This window comes from Ursus maritimus, unplaced genomic scaffold (assembly GCF_017311325.1).
Source record: "Ursus maritimus isolate PB19 unplaced genomic scaffold, ASM1731132v1 scaffold_17, whole genome shotgun sequence".
In the NCBI taxonomy this organism is placed as follows: domain Eukaryota; kingdom Metazoa; phylum Chordata; class Mammalia; order Carnivora; family Ursidae; genus Ursus; species Ursus maritimus.
The window spans coordinates 9,237,024-9,254,929 of NW_024424119.1; the positions used below are offsets into that span (position 1 = coordinate 9,237,024).

Here is a 17,906-nt window from a genome sequence, read left to right on the forward strand (position 1 = left end):
TATTTGTTGATTTTTGCTTTTGTTGTTTGTGCTTTTGACAAAAGATCATTGCTAAGTATCAATGAACTTCTTTCCTATCTTCTAGGAGTTTTTTGATATCAGGTGTTATATTTAAGTGTTTGATCCATTTTCAGTTAATTTTGTGGGTTGTGTGACTTAGGGGTCCAATTTTATTGTTGTGCATGTGTTCCTCCTGTTTTCCCATCACCATTTGAAGAGAATATCTTTTACCCATTAGGTGTTTTTGGCTCTCTTGTCCAGTATTAGTTGACCGTATATACCGGGATTTAATTCTGGACTCTTTATTCTGTTCCATTGGTCTATGTGTCTATTTTTGTGCCAGTATCATACTGTTATGACTGTGGCTTGCTGATAAGACCTTATATATAGAACACTTTAAAGAGCTAATCAAAAAACTGTTGGGATTAATCAGTGATTTCAGTAAAGTGGCAGGTTAAAAAGTCAACTAACAGAAATCATGAAATATTGGAAAAAGAAGTAAAACTGTCCCATTTACAAAAAACAAAACAAAACAACTTAGGAATAAAGTTTACCAAAGGAGTGAAAGATCTGTGCAATGAAAACTGTAATACTTTGCTCAAAGAAATCGAAGACACAAACAAATGGAAAGACATCCTGTGTTCATGGACTGGAAGATTTCATATTGTTAAAATGGCTGTACCACTCAAAAGCCATTCAGTGCATCAAAATACCAAAGGAATTCTTCACAGAAATAGAAGAAACAATCCTAAAATTTGTATGGAAACACAAAAGACCACATTAGCCAAAGCAGTCCTGAGAAAAAAGAACAAAACCAAAGGTACCACTCTTCCTGATTGCAAACTATTCTATCAATGTTATGAATTTACTTTTATTCCTTTTTTTCTTTTTCCTTTTTTAAAATTTAATTCAATTAATTAACATATAATGTATTATTAGTTTCAGAAGTAAAGGTCAGTGATTCATTAGTCTTATATAACACCCAGTGCTCATTACATCATGTGCCCTCCTTAATGTCCATCATCTAGTTACCCCATCCCCCCACCTACCTCCCCCCAGCATACCCTCAGTTTGTGTCCTATGATTAAGAGTCTCTTATGGTTTGTCTCCCTCTCTGATTTCATCATTTTGTTTTTTCCTCCCTTCCCCTATGATCCTCTGTTTCTTAAATTCCACATATGAATGAGATCATATGATAATTGTCTTTCTCTGATTGACTTATTTTGCTTAGCGTAATACCCTTCAGTTCCATCCACATTGTTGCAAATGACAAGATTTCATTTTTTGATGGCTGAGTAGTATTCCACTGTGTGTGTGTGTGTACACCACATCTTCTTTATCCATTCATCTGTCGATGGACATCTGGGCTCTTTCCATAGTTTGGCTATTGTGGACATTGCTGCTATAAACATTGGGGTGCACATGCCCCTTCGGATCACTACATTTGTATCTTTGAAGTAAATACCTAGTAGTGCAATTGCTGGGTTGTAGGGTAGCTCTATTTTCAAGGTTTTGAAGAACCTCCATACTGTTTTCCAGAGTGGCTGCACCAGCTTGCATCCCCACCAATGGTGTAAGAGGGTTCCTTTTTCTCTGCATCCTTGCCAACATCTGTTGTTTCCTGACTTGTTAATTTTAGCCATTCTGACTGGTGTGAGGTGGTATCTCATTGTGGTTTTGATTTGTGTTTCCCTGATGCCAAGTGATGTTGAGCATTTTTTCATATGTCTGCTGGCCATTTGGATGTCGTCTTTGGAGAAATGTCTGTTCATGTCTTCTGCCCATTTCTTGACTGGATTATTTGTTCTTTGGGTGTTGAGTTTGATAAGTTCTTGATAGATTTTGGATACTAGCCCTTTATCTGACAAGACATTTGCAAGTATCTTCTCCCATTCTGTCTGTTGTCTTTTGGTCGACTGTTTCCTTTGCTGTGCAAAAGCTTTTTATCTTGGTGAAGTCCCAGTAGTTCATTTTTACCTCTGTTTCCCGTGCCTTTGGAGACATGTCTAGCCAGAAGTTGCTGCGGCCGAGGTTGAAGAGGTTGCTGCCTGTGTGCTCCTCTAGGATTTTGTTGGATTCCTGTCCTACATTTAGGTCTTTCATCCATTTTGAGTCTATTTTTGTGTAAGGTATAGGAAATGGTCCAGTTTCACTCTTCTGCATGTGGCTGTCCAATTTTCCCAACACCATTTGTTGAAGAGACTGTCTTTTTTCCATTGGATATTCTTTCCTGTTTTGTCAAAGATTAGTGGACCATTGAGCTGAGGGTCCATTTCTGGGTTCTGTATTCTGTTCCATTGATCTATGTGTCTGTTTTTGTGCCAGTACCATACTATATTGATGATTATAGTTTTGTAATAGACTTTGAAGTCTGGAATCACCACCAGCTTTGGTTTTCTTTTTCCACATTCCTCTGGCTATTAATGTAGTGGTATCACATTTATTGATTTGTGAATGTTGAACCACCCAAGGGTGAGTGGGGTGTTAAATCTCTCTACTATTGTTGTATTATTATGGATGTGTTTCTTTGATTTTGTTATTAATTGGCTTATATAATTGGCTGCTCCTATGTTAGGGGGATACATATTTACAATTGCTAGATCTTCTTGTTGGATAGACACTTTAATTATGATACAGTGTCCTTCCTTATCTTTTATTACAGTCTTTGGTTTAAAATCTAATTTGTCTGATATAAGGATTGCTACCCCAGCTTTCTTTTGATGCCCATTAGCATGATAAATGGTTTTCCACCCCCCTCACTCTCAATCTGGAGGTCTCTTTGGGTCTAAAATGAGTCTCTTGCAGACAGTGTATTGATGGGACTTGGTTTTTTTTTTTTTTTTTTAATGTTTTTTTATTATATTATGTTAGTCACCATACAGTACATCCCTGGTTTTTGATTAAAGTTTGATGATTCATTAGTTGCGTATAACACCCAGTGCACCATGCAATACGTGCCCTCCTTACTACCCATCATCGGTCTATCCCATTCCCCCACCCCCCTCCCCTCTGAAGCCCTCAGTTTGTTTCTCAGAGTCCATAGTCTCTCATGCTTCATTCCCCCTTCTGTTTATCCCCCCTTTCTTCCCCTGCTGATCTTCCTAGTTCTTATGTTCCATAGATGAGAGAAACCATATGATAATTGTCTTTCTCTGCTTGACTTATTTCACTTAGCATTATCTCCTCCAGTGCCGTCCATGTTGCAGCAAATGTTGAGAAATCGTTCTTTCTGATAGCTGAGTAATATTCCATTGTATATATGGAACACAACTTCTTAATCCAGTCATCTGTTGAAGGGCATCTTGGCTCCTTCCACGATTTAGCTATTGTGGACAATGCTGCTATGAACATTGGGGTGCATATGGCCCTTCTCTTCACTACGTCTGTATCTTTGGGGTAAATACCCAGTAGTGCAGTGGCTGGGTCATAGGGTAGCTCAATTTTTAACTGTTTAAGGGACCTCCACACTGTTTTCCAGAGTGGCTGTACCAACTTGCATTCCCACCAACAATGTAGGAGGGCTCCCCTTTCTCCACATCCTTTCCACCAATTTTTGTTTCTTGCCTTGTCAATTTTTGCCATTCTAACTGGCGTGAGGTGGTATCTTAGTGTGGTTTTGATTTGAATTTCCCTGATGGCTAATGATTTTGAACAATTTCTCATGTGTCTGTTAGCCATTTGTATGTCTTCATTGGAAAAGTGTCTGTTCATATCTTCTGCCCATTTTTTGATTTATTTGTTTCTCGTGTATTGAGTTTGAGAAGTTCTTTGTAGATCTTGGATACCAGTCTTTTATCTGTAGCATCATTTGCAAATATCTTCTCCCATTCCGTGGGCTGCCTCTTAGTTTTTTTGACTGTTTCCTTGGCTGTGCAGAAGCTTTTTATCTTGATGAAGTCCCACAAGTTCATTTTATCTTTTGTTTCTCTTGCCTTTGCAGATGTGTCATGAAAAAGGTTGCTTTGGCAGATGTCATAGAGGTTGCTGCCTATGTTCTCCTCTAGGATTTTGATGGATTCCTGTCTCACGTTGAGGTCTTTCATCCATTTGGAGTTTATCTTTGTGTATGGTGTGAAAGAGTGATCAAGTTTCATTCTTTTGCATGTAGCTGTCCAATTTTCCCAGCACCATTTATTGAAGAGACTGTCTTTTTTCCACTGGATGTTTTTTCCTGCTTTATCAAAGATTGGTTGCCCAAAGAGCCAAAGGTCCATTTCTGGGTTCTCTATTCTGTACCATTGGTCTATTTGTCTGTTTTTGTGCCAGTACCATGCTGTCTTTGTGATCACAGCTCGAAATCTGGACTTTTTTTTTTTTTTAAAGATTTTATTTATTTATTTGACAGAGAGACAGCCAGCGAGAGAGGGAACACAAGCAGGGGGAGTGGGAGAGGAAGAAGCAGGCTCATAGCGGAGCAGCCTTATGTGGGGCTCGATCCCAGAGCACCGGGATCACACCCTGAGCCGAAGGCAGACGCCCAATGACTGCGCCACCTAGGCGCCCTGGACTTTGTTTTTTATCCAATCTGATACGCTGTGTCTTTTGATTGGGGCGTTTAGCCCATTTACATTCAGAGTAACTATTAAAAGATGAGAATCTGGTGCCATTGTATTGCCTGTAAAGTCTCTTTTTCTGTATATTGTCTCTGTTCCTTTCTGGTCTATGTTACTTTTGGGCTCTCTCTTCGCTTAAAGGATCCCCTTTACTATTTCTTGCAGGGCTCATTTAGTGATCACAAATTCTTTTAGTTTGTTTGTCCTGGAAACTTTTAACTCCCTTTCTGTTTTGAATGACATCCTGCTGGATACAATATTCTTGGCTGCATATTTTTCCCATTTAATGCCCTGAATCCAGTCCTTTCTGGCCTGCCAGGTCTCTGTGGATAAGTCTGCTGCCAGTCTGATGTTTCTACGCTTGTAGATTATGGACCTCTTGTCCTGAACTGCTTTCAGGATTTTCTCTTGGTCTCTGAGATTTGCAAGTTTCACTATTATATGTCAGGGTGTTGACCTATTTTTATTGATTTAAGGGGGGTTCTCTGTGCCTCCTGGCCTTGAATGCCTGTTTCCTTCCCCAGACTAGGGAAGTTCTCCACTATAATTTGCTCTAATATACCTTCTGCCCCTCTCTCTTTCTCTCTCTCTTTTTCCTCTTCTTCTGGGACTCAATTATTCTAATACTGTTTCTCTTTATGGTATCACTTATCTCTGGAATTTTCTCCTCGTGATCCAGTAGTTGTTTATCTCTCTGTTTCTCAGCTTCTTCATTCTCCATCATCTTGACTTCTATATCACTAATTCTCTCTTGTGCCTCATTTATCCTAGCTGTTAGAGCCTCCATTTTTTATTGCATCTCATTAATAGCTTTTTTGATTTTGAATTGATTAGATTTTAGGTCTTTTATTTCTCCAGAAAGGGCTTCTCTAGTGTCTCCTGTGCTTTTTTCAAGCCTAGCTAGTATCTTTATAATCGTTATTCTGAACCCTAGTTCTGACATCTTACGTATATCCATACTGATTAGGTCCCTGGCAGTCGGTACTGCCTCTTATTCTCTTTTTTGAGCTGAGTTTTTCCATCTTGTCATTCTGTCCAGAGAAGGACAGATGAACGAGAGAACAAAATACTAAAATGGCGACAACAGCCCCAGAGAAATATACACTAAACAAATCAGAAGATCCCTAAAACTGAAAAAAAAAAAAAAAAGAGAGAGAGAGAGAAAAAGAGAATATAATCAGACAGGTGAACAGAACAGAGTAATACACTGGATCCTGTGTCTATTTTGGTCTGTTTGTGTAAAGAAGCAAAAAGGTGTAAAGAAAGAAAAACATATATATACAAAAATAAACTTAAATACAATGAAAGGACAGAATGTAACTGTAAAAATGAAAATTAAATGACAAAAAAAAAAAAAAAGAAAAAGGAATATAAACAGACAGGTGAACAGAACAGAGCCATACACTATATCCAGGGTGTATTTTGGTCTGTTTGTTAGAAGAAACTACAGCCCCAAATTGTAAAGAAATAAAAATTTATATATATAAAAAAATAAAATTAAATACATTGAAAGGATAGAATGTAATTGTAAAGATGAAAATTAAAAAAGACTTTAATCAAAAAAAAGAAGAAGAAAAAAATGAACATGATCAAACAAGTGGAGAGAATAGAGCCATACACTAGATTCTTGGTGTATTTTGGTCTGTTACAAGAAACTGCATTCCAAAATTGTAAAGAAATAAAAATTTACGTATACGCAAAAATAAAACTGAATAGGATAGAATGTAACTGTAAAAATGAAAATTAAAAAAGACTTAAAAAAAGAGTTGATAAAATAAGAAATTGGTTGAAAAAGAGAAAACAAATTAAAATGGAAAGACTAAAGAATCGTGGGGAAAAACCCCCATGAATTCTATATACTATTTTCTCCTAGCACAGGAGTTTTATAGTTATGTCTAATGGGTAAACTTGGTCTTAGCCAGTTCTTGCTGATCTTCTTGGGGGAGGGGCCTGTTGCTTTGATTCTCAAGTGTATTCCCCCCCCGGCTTTCTGCGCAGTTCAAGGTTGAGAATGAAAATGGTGGCTTCCCAATGTCTGGCCCCGGAGGAGCTAAGAGCTGGGGGCCCCACTCCTTAGGGCACCCTCAGGGAAAAACAGTCAATCACTCCTGTCTCCATAGTCGGCAGCTGCGCTCTGTGCTCACCTAGCCTGTGACTGAGCATTTCTATCGCAGGCACACTACCCTCTTTGGAGTCTCCAAACCCTGCAGAGACCTGCGGTGCCATACCTCCCAGGGGAGAAAGGGGGCTCTCCCTGGTTCTGCCACTTGTTGGGCCCCTGCTCATATAGCAATGGATTCTGCCTCTCTTCCCCTCCTGATCACCTTTCAGGCAGGAACGTTCCTCTCCAGAGCTGACTTAGTCTAAAAGTTCTGATTTTTGCGCTCTGCTGCTCTATCATTTTTCGGTAGCTGGCTGAGGGAGGCTCCCTCTGCCTGCAGTTTATTTTCCCATATATCCCTCGGATTCACTTCTCTGCACACCTCCTACCTTGCAGAAAGTGACAGCTTTTCTATTTGTAGAGTTGCAGTTATTCCTTTCTTCGATCTCTGGTTGAGTTCGCAGGTGTTTGGAATGATTTAATAGCTATCTTGCTGAATTCCTGGGACCCGATGAAACCAAAGCCTCCTACTGCTCCACGTCTTGGACTCCTCCCCCAACTCACTTTTATTCTAAATATGCAGAAAGGCACAGCAGTTCATTTTCCTAACTAAGGGAATCAATTATCACAAATGCTAATGTTTTAAGAGATCCTCTCACTGAAGACTTTTTCCTGAAGAACGTGTGACACCCTAGGTTTTGATCCATGGTTATGCAAATTGAAAGTATCGTTTTCATTATTCCTGAAAGTACATTAATAATAGATATCGTCATATTGTCTATATTATTTATATACATATTTGAATTTTCATAAAATATAATTGAATACATAGCAGCAGTTCATTTGGGTTTCATAGTTGGTAAATTGCTATTATAATGCATATTATTGGATGTATAAATTTTGTTTTAGGAAATTTTGTTTTGATTAATTCTGTATTTCTCCTTTTTTCCCCCCAGAGCTGCAATGCAAATAACATTATTTTCATTTTATATTAGTTAATGTATTTTCACAAATTATATTGATAAGAACATAAAGAAGAAGAATCCACAATTGTTGTGTAGGATTGTGGGCTGTAGAGGATGTTTGGTGTTAGATGAACGTAGCTATTACAAGAGGCCATCTGCTGGAAAACAAATGACTGATCTATAGAGCCCTGTGTTTAATGTTTGATGATTGTAAAGAAATGGCTAGTAAAAGGTCGAATAAAAAACAATTTTTGGATTCAAATTGTTTTTTCCGAAAAAATGTAGTGGAGTTATTTGCAAGATTTTTGAATGTGTAAGCTTTCAAACAATTAGTGGAAATGCTATTAGATAAATGATACTTGTAGAACAGGAAGCTTGGTTTTAGTATCATAGCGTGTTTTTAGTGTTAGGTAAAATGTGCTGGCCACGTGGTTGGGTAACTCTTAAATTTAAATTCTTTGGAGCCATCATGTAAATACATCTCAGGCATGTATGCCTACTGAAATACCGGGGCTGAGTGCCACGTTCCATTTTCTTCTTAACTCTGCTTTTGTTAAGTATTTATGTTCTTGTATCTTTTCTATCTGAAAAAGATGGAATTACTGGAATAAGAACTCCCTTAGTAGAAGTAAAGATTTTTCCCTGTCAGTTAAGTATGGTTAACATTCATGTAATACTTATCGTAAAAACTTAGGTTTATTTGATATCTTAGTAAAATCAGGTGAGTTGAGATGGAGAACAAAAATCAAGGAAATTCAGGTTCATCATAATATATTGCATTTTATTTCTCTGCTATGACAATATTAAGAGTACATTTGGCAAGAAATGTAGATTAGTGTTATTAGATGTTGAAACTTTTTTTTTTTAAATTGGATTCCAAAAATATTTCAAGCTCAGCTTATTTATATTGTTGGAGGTGATAGGTATGCATGGCTGCCTGGAATGATTCACAGGGAGTTGTATTGGCACAATCCTGTGCACACCACGCATTGATGGAGTTTGAGTTGGTGTGAAGGGCACCTCTAACGAAATATCGGAAAGTCCTCTGCTTCTGAAGTAATTGCTTTGAAATTTTTTAAATAAGGCTGTCAACTGAATTTGCACAATGCTCAATAGATTTTTCAGTGCTGTTTTATAACTTTGTGCTCCTCCTCTTACTCAAGCCTCATAACAACCACGTGAGATAGGTTATTTAAGCAGAATTTCCATTTTACAAACGAGGAAGCCAAGGTTCAGAAAACTGAAAACACTTATTTGTGTAGAGAGAAAGTTCTAGAGTTGAGATTAGAATAGAGGTAACAGATGTAAAATGTTCAGCCCCTTGCTTGGCATTTAGAAATTGCACAGTGAACGTTACGTGCTGTTTTAATACATTGTCATCATCCTTATCTTCCAGTCCTTTTTGCATTACAGTACAACTCCGGTTCTCTTAGAAATCCTGTTTTCATATATCACATAATACCTGAAAATGGGTCTAGTGACAGCTCGGTTTCATATTTCTTGAAGTCACATTTCCAAGTGATTCTTGATTAATTAATGATTAAACCTGCTAATGTATGAAAAACCGGTGACACACTGTATGCCATCCGCAGATGCTAGTTCCCTTATCTCTTATTTCTCTCCGACTTCTTTTTTTCCGAGAGACTGAATTTTTAGTATATTCTATTGCAAATTGCTACTATTGGTAAGAATATCAAGACAACTTTTACATAATGTATTTAATATTAATAAAAATATGCTTTTTATGTTATATACCAGATATATAGGGCACTGTGTTCCATGCTGTGATATTAACAAAGTGATATAATACTTAGTTCTTTCCTCAAAAGCTGTCAACTTTAGTTGGGAGGTCATCTTATAAACACATGAGAAATGAAATAATATAAGGTTTATCGCAACAACTCTGTGTAATTAATTCCCTTTAATTAATTAATTAAACTTAGAAGAGGAGGTGTCAGTGTTTGAAGTTTTTATACAGGAGACTGGAGCCCCCCGGCGCTCTTGCCAGGGTCTGAACACCCGCAAGGAAGGCAGCCATGTGGTGGGTCAGAATTGAGAGGTGGAGCTGACCTACCAACAGTCTGACTCAGTATCTTTTAACAGTCGGCAAATCAAGCATCTTGCCTATATTGACACCCCTATTCTCAGGCTAATGATAAGGAGAACTCTGTCCTTTTGAAGGTCTGGCTTATCCAAAGGGCGTTTTATAATTTTTACTGCTTTAGAAACAAGAGTAAACGGAGGCACAGACTGTTTCGGCACCTGATATTTTTGCTATGCTGGACTTACAAAATAAAGAGAGTGTTTTTAAGTTAAGTAAATAATCCTTATGGGATTTGAGTATGTATATATGAAGGTCAGATAGTGGAATTTCTAGGTCGTATGGTAACTTCACATTTAACTTTTTGAGGAGGTGCCAAACTGTGTTCAAAAGCTGCTGCATCATTTTAACATCTTCACCAGCAAGGTGTGAGGCTTCTGTTTTCTTCACAAAATGTGCTTTATTTTTAACACAGAAGCATTGACATCATAAGATAAGCAGGTGAATTTATTATATTTTAAAATATTACTGTTGCATAAAAAGACAAGGTATGCAACTTGGAAAAATAAGACATTTTTCAATGAGTCCTTTGATGTCTATGTATCATTGAATGTCCAGTTTGTGTTTTGTCTTTTGCCAACATAAAGAATAAGAACTCAGGAAGCAACAGTGATAGAAAAGAACTTTACTCCCTAAGGAAGTGTCTAATTTCTGGCCCAAAGTCTCAGAGTTCATGGCAACTGTAAGTCGTCCCACAGAGCCTGTGTATCGCAGGAAGTAAGTGCGTGATTCATTAGACAAAGAGGGTATCTTCCCCCTCCCTCCCCATTTTGGATGCACTTTGAATTTATCAGGCAGTAGAGGAAAGCTAGTGAAATTATATAGTATTTTTGATATGCCAAAGAAATCTGTATAAAAGATACCCATACTATATTTTCATTTTTTAAAAAAAATTCTTCAAGATAAGAGTGTTGTTTTGGAGGAATTTGCAAATGTTATTTTTGAAATTAAACACACTAAGGAGCAGGTTATTTCAATACTAGGAATGCTTTTGTCCCATTTGAAGGCGATGTTCCTTATGTTTGCTTTAAAAATATTGGCCTTCAATCTTCTTGGGTAAAGAACCGGATTTTTTTTTTTGTTAAGGGAAAATTGCTCTTATTGCTGCTTCCAGTGTTACCATCAAACAAGCTTTGTTCTTCAAGAATAATTCACAGTAAATAATGCAGTACCTCTGAAGGTCCCTGTGGAATATCAGAATTAATTTTAAAACAGAATTCTGACATGCTGATAAGTTCCAAATTATATTTGGAAATTATACCTTTTTTTGGTTGTATTTTTCTTCTCCTTACATTTGTAAAGCTTTGTATTCATTGGGTATAGATTCAGTGCCTATTATAAGCAAAAAAACTGTGCTAAGCACCAAGGAACATCTTATAAAGGATTATTTAATTTTTTCAATATTTATTAAATACCTACAGGGTGTGGAGCGCTGTGACAGGCACCACAGTAAATACTTCCTGGCTTCCAGGAGCTAGCTCTCTATTGTATTGGAGGGAGAATAGATATGCACACATGGCATAAGTAAGTAGCGGTGTAGGAATTAAATGTCTGAGTGATATAATTAAGTTCAGAGAAGGTCAGGGTCAGTGTGAGTGAGGATTATAGTGAAAGGTGTCATGGAATAGTTAGACCCTGAAATGGGCTCTGAAGATTGTTAGGATTTAAATAGTGTTAGGGGAGTTGGAAGGCCAAGGCCCCGGGGGTGCTAGAGAACATAGTTAAGTTGTGAGAAAGAGTGGTGAGTGTCATGTCTCGGTAGTAAAGGAGCAGACCATTCTCTCCTGTTTCTGCAGGTTCAGGATCCTGGGAGAAGGTGAAAACTTTGCAGCTGAAGGCATGTGGGGGTGTTGTGACTTGAGGAGAGAACCTTGGCTCAGTAAAGACAACAAGGTTAAACAATAGGATTGGACTGACCTAATCTCACAGTAGCATTGAAGTGGGCATGAGTGGCTGAGGGTGAATAGCTGGGACTAGCACGGGTAGCTGGGGAGGTAGATTAGGATGTATTTTGCAGGTAAACCCAACTGTACTTGTGGATGGCTTTGATTTGGGAATGTAGAGGATAGGGGAAAGGAGGAATGAAGACTGACCACAAAGTTTTTATTTGAACAGTTGGGTGGATGTTGGTACCATTTAGTGATAGAAAGAGGACTATTATGGGTATGTTTAGGAGGCAAATGAAGAGTACTGGACTGGATTCTTTAGCTTGAGAGGGCTATGGGGTAGCTAAGTGGGGTAGCTATGGGGTAGCTAAGCCCGCGGTTGGTCAGATCTGTGATTCTGGATCTCAGTGGAGACAGTAGGGATGCAGGAATGTAATTGTTAAGAAATGAACAAAACTCTCTAAGTATTAACGTTATTGAGGTTTTTGTGTTGTTAATATTTGTCAATAAGAGCTTTAAAAATTTAAATGTTTAACTTCATTATTTTTAAATCCTTAATTCACCCTGCTAATTAATTCTAGTTATCTAGCTGAATATTGGTCTGGTTAATTTTTTTTTTTTTAAAGATTTACTTATTTATTTCAGTGAGAGAGAAAGAGAGAGTGCAGGGGGAGGGGCAGAGGTAGAGGGAGAAACTCAAGCTGACTCCCCACTGAGCACAGAGCCTGTGGGGCTTGATCTCAAGATGAGCACAGAGCCCGTGGGGCTTGATCTCAAGACCCTTGAGATCAAGACCTGAGCTGAAACCAAGAGTTGAATGCTTAACCGACTGAGCCACCCAGGTGCCCCTTGGTCTGGTTGATTTTTAAAAAAATTACAATTGATACCTGGTATCCTCGATTATAATTACTTAAACCAAGAATGACAGAGGACAACAGAGTTATTAGACAATTAAATAATATTTAGAGATTATTTTTACTTTTTGATTTATTTTTTTAAAGGATATATGCACCCGTATGTTTATTTTATTTTATTTTTTATTAGTTTCAGAGGTAGAATTTAGAGAGGGTTTATTTTTATTTGTAAACAAACTCCATATGTATTCTTCGTTCTTTTACTGCTTTAGCAATCTGTGAATGGCATCTCTTTCTTACAACACAAATCCTAGGAGTCTCATGAAATCATCCACAGTGGTAGTAATTAATAGTAATCAACACTTTTAAATGTATAATCTTTATACGTGATCAAACTTGGAGGCCACAGAATGACATGAGGATCTTCAAAAATTGCTTCTTTTACATTGCCACCTGCTTCTGCCAGGCAGCCGAAAATGAAACCTGACCATGCAAGTCCGGAATCCTAATTCTGTTTTTAAAACACTCCAGCTTGTTCCTGGTTTTCTCTCCATCGAGAGGAATGGGGTGTTTTGGGTAGTGTATTTCAGGTTTTTATCCATTTCTAGCCCGTTTTGATTACTCTCTCATCCTCATGCCAGGACTGCCAGTTTCTGGCTGCCGTTCTAAAGTGCTGTCAGCTTCAACGTGAGGCTCTGAGGTGCGCCAGCTGTAGACGGTGGAAGAGGTCTATCATGTGCTAAAATTAACTAAATCTTTTCCAGAATGGGCTTGCTTTACTTTCAGCTCTCTTTCCTTTTTTTTTTTAATTTTTAAATTTTGATTGTATCTATTTTTAAAATTTTAATTCCAGTAGAGTTAACATACCTTCAGCTCTCTTTCAACAACCCATTTGATTTTGACCAATGACTTCACATATTATTTTGAAATATTTAAAATATCTTTAGCAAATATATCTCTTCACCGTTTTTTTTTTTGTTGTTGTTCAAAAAAAGTATTTTTTTTTAAAGATTTTATTTATTTATTCAACAGAGATAGAGACAGCCAGTGAGAGAGGGAACACAAGCAGGGGAAGTGGGAGAGGAAGAAGCAGGCTTATAGCACAGGAGCCTGATGTGGGGCTTGATCCCATAACGCCGGGATCACGCCCTGAGCCTAAGGCAGACGCTTAACCGCTGTGCCACCCAGGCGCCCCCCCAAAAAAGTATTTTTTTTTGAAAACACACTTCTGCCTGAGACTTTGAGAACTGTGAATGTGTAAATCGGCAGCCACCTGGAATCCGGTTAGGTTAATTTCTATGTCTACTACCTAGCTATGGCCAGCATGCCTCTTTTATCTTCGATTTCCTATAATTTTCCTATTTTCCCCTCTAATTGAACTAGTGGAATTGGTTGTGGAGAATATATGGAATTAACCTTTGTAATTTCTGTTTGCTCCTCTCATTCCGTTCCCACTCCCTGCAATTCTACTGCTGCCCTTGGCAGTCTTTGTTAAGATTTCTCATTCTCCCATCCATTAACTAAAAACAGAGTGACTTCCAGGATCTTATGGCTTCTCATAGCTTTCCAGGTAGTTTAAATTCCGTAGCATAATCATCTATCATCTACCTACTTGTCAGTTTTCCGTCATTCTCCTCTTTTCTTCAGGCGTTCTGAATTGTTTGCATTTCCTTAGAATACATTATCCTGTTTTCTGGCTCTTTCTCTTCCACACAGTGGTCTTCCTGCCTTCTTTAGCCACAAGTCATGTCAGTTTTCCCTTTTCTTAAAGGTTGCCTTCCTTGAAAGGTGTCTCACATCTGCTTCCAAGTGGTCCACTTGGCTAGTGCTTCTCAGAGTTTCTTGCTTCTTTCAGCTGCTCCCAGTGGGACACCACTCCTTTACAAGTGTTATTGTATGGACCTCTGGGACACAGTCCCAGGGATGAAATCCTGCTACCACAGCTTGGCCATTGGTGGAGATGTGGTGGGCACAAGCCACAGTTCCTTTATTTCCCTGTTCCTTTATTTTTCACACTACCACCATAGATATGGCTGGGTCAGACTTTAGAGAAGACTTGGATTAAATAAATTTAAAACCATGGCTAAAATACAGTTTTTCCCCTGCCCAATGGAAAGCATCCAAGAAGTTGAATCCTTCAGAGAGTGGCTTCTTGTAGACTTCCTTTACTTGTTCGTACTCAGGACTGTACTTCTGAGGGCCGCCTTCTGCTCACTGCATACCTTTTGGGAATCTCATCCCCTAGCCTTGGGGTTGGATTTGGCCCAAAAGTTACTTTTCTCAGCAGTATATTTCTACAAGTTTGAATTCTTTTGGCTACTGCCTATCAACATTATCCATGGTAGGCTTTGACATCAAACCTTGAGGAGTCGGCAAGACTTTGTATTATTTTCTCCAACTCTGATTGTTAAATTCTTATAGGATAGCCATGATTAGCTTCCACATCAGTAGTTTTTTTTTTTCTTTCTATTATATACCTCACTACCTTTGTCATCTCCCTCCAAAAGCCTATCAATATCATTTTGTGCAAGCTCCCTTTTGTGTACTTATGGCAATCTGGCATAGTTTTATCATAGCATTATGCCACAATAATTGATTTGCTTGTCTGTTTTTCTAGCACATGGAATTGAGTGAGTAATCAATAAATGTTTATTGAATGATAAATGAATCAGTAAAGGAAATTGGGATCTGTTATCTTCTAAAATTTGCTCTACCTCAGCAGTTCCTTAACGATTAGGCATAAGATTTCATAGAGAACTAGTTTATCTTCTAGCAACTAAAATATGTTGTCTGTGTTAAAATTTTTTTGTGTTTCAAAATGGTTTTAGATTGCAAGTCCCTTGGTGAGGGAAAAAGGATCAGAGAGCTGCTGAGGCCCAGCTTACAGTTAGTATTTCTTGCCACTGCTAGAGCTTTATTTTGGTCAGTGTTCTGTCCTGGGAAGGTAAGAAAGGGCAGAAATGAGAAAGTTTGTCCTGAGAATCAGTCTGTCCTAATCCAGTAAATGGCAGTCAAGTGCTATTTGTTATATATATATATTTAAGATTTTATTTATTTGTTTGAGAGAGAGAGAGAGAGAGAGAGAGAGAGAGAGCATGTGGCGGGGGAGGGGAGGGTCAAAGAGAGAGGGAGAGAAGCAGACTCCGCACTCAGCAGGAAGCCCAACACAGGGCTCAATCCCAGGACCCTGAGATCATGACCTGAGTGAGCTAAGGACAGATGCTTAACAGACTGAGCCTTCCAGGAGCCCCTATTTGTTGTATTATTGATTTAACCCTTCGCTTATTCTGACAAAATGTAAAATCTTTTTACGTATAGGAAAACTTCTATCGGTGGTAACTTCTGTTTAAAAGCAGGAAATAAAAGTTAGTGAGGAATGGAAGAGAGACATTTTCCTTTCTAAATGTGTACGTTTATGCATAAGTGTACAGGAAATTCGTGAAGTACTTTTTTAAAGTTATGTGTTCGATTTTATGTGAAGCTTTTATGTAAGAGGATTTAAAAATCAGTGTGCACGTTTAGATCTAAGCTGTTTGGCCCACTGTTGATCTGTCATATGTATTTTTGGATATTTAGAACACTGATCTCTTAAAGAAGTTGTCAGCAAAAGATTGTTTTCTTTCTATAAAGAAGAAGTAATAAAATGCCTACTTGTTTCAAATATTTTATTTGACTTCTTACAGAAATTTCAAGAAATTGCCGAAAAAAATATGGAAAAATTGAATCGTATTGAGAGGTCACACGAACAGCTGGTTCTTGAAAATTCACGCTTCAAAAACATGTTATCACAGACTCAAAGGGAACAAACAGCCTTGCTGGCAGCCTGCGCGTTGATGGCCGGTGCCTTATATCCTCTCTACAGCCGGTCGTGTGCCTTATCTACGCAGAGAGATTTTCTCCAGGAGCAGGTCAACACCTTTGAGTTGTTCAAACTGGAAGTTAGAACTCTAGCCCACGCTTTGTCAAGTGTAGACGAAAAGAAGCAAGAGGAAGCCAAGATGAAGAGAAAACCATTCAAAGGATTGATACGAGTATTCCGGAAAGGTGTCATTGCAATTTTGGCAGCAAATAGGCTCAAGATTTTGGGCCAATCATGTGCCTCTCTTTTTACCTGGATGGAAAGTTTCAAAGAAGGCATAGGCATGTTAGTGTGTACAGGAGAGCCCAAAGACAAGCATAAATTTCCAAGTAAGATCATTTATGCTTTTTTAAAATCTAAGTTGAATATAAGTCACATACAATGTGACTATGTTTAGCCATTATGTAAAAAACTTAAATCATTTAATATGTCAAATCATGTAACACAGTCCCATGTGTATATAGATATATATGTGTGTATGGGTAAGTGTATATTTATGCATAAATTGGTTTTGATTTTTTTATTATGAACGTTGACATTTAAAGAAAGCGGCAAATATAATTTCAACTTTGTCTAGCTTTATTATATATATATTTTTAGCTTTATTATATTTGAATGCTCTTTTCACAGTAAAGTGGAGAGTTTATATAGTGATTTTTCAAGTAAGTCAATCCAGAGATTCTGCCCTATTTAAAATTAATTACCAGTATAATTTATTTTCACTTTCTATGAATCAGTATAAAATGATCAGAGTTAAACATCTATTGAGGAATTGAATGAAAATGAGACAAATGTAAATTTTCCAGTTAACTTTTTTTAAATGCTTGACTATTCTGAGGAAACAATTATTTCAATTTTTAACTTTTAAAAATCAAGCTATTAAGTAATATAAGCAGAACTAAAGAAAAAATTTCTTCTCTCTCTCTCTTTTTTTTTTAAGATTTTATTTTTTATTTATTTGAAGAGATAGAGACAGCCAGCGAGAGAGGGAACAGAAGCAGGGGGAGTGGGAGAGGAAGAAGCAGGCTCATAGCAGAGGAGCCTGATGTGGGGCTCGATCCCAGAATGCTGGGATCATGCCCTGAGCCGAAGGCAGACGCTTAACAACTGCGCCACCCAGGCACCCCTCTTCTCTCTTTTTTTTGAGAAAGAGAGAGCGAGTGAGAGAGTGCATGAGCGGGGCTGGGGTGGCTGGGGAGGGACGGGGGAGATGGAGAGAGAGACCTTAAGCAGGCTCCCTGCCCAGCATGGAGCCCAACATGGGGCTCAGTTGCACAACCCTGAGATCATGACATGAGCCAAAATCAAGGGTCAGATGCTTAACTGACTGAGCCACCCAGGAGCCTCATCCTCTCTGTCTCTCCCTTTCTTTTTTTTTTGACTTCACTTAATTTATATGATATATAAATAAATTCTCAGTCAAATCTAACATTTCTTGGGGGCGCCTGGGTGGTGCAGTCGTTAAGCGTCTGCCTTTGGATCAGTTCGTGATCCCACCATTCTGGGACTGAACCCTGCATCAGGCTCCTCCGCTGTGAGCCTGCTTCTTCCTCTCCCACTCCCCCTGCTTGTGTTCCCTCTCTCGCT

At 38.2% G+C, this 17,906-nt stretch overlaps 1 protein-coding gene across 1 annotated transcript in view; it reads left to right on the top strand.

Annotated features, from left to right (window-relative positions):
• Positions 1 to 17,906, top strand: part of CCDC171 (coiled-coil domain containing 171) — a 293,895-nt gene that overhangs the window by 117,883 nt on the left and 158,106 nt on the right. Inside the window, 1 exon segment of the mRNA XM_040631456.1 lies at positions 16,144 to 16,648. Within this exon segment, the coding sequence (XP_040487390.1) occupies positions 16,144 to 16,648 (505 nt within the window).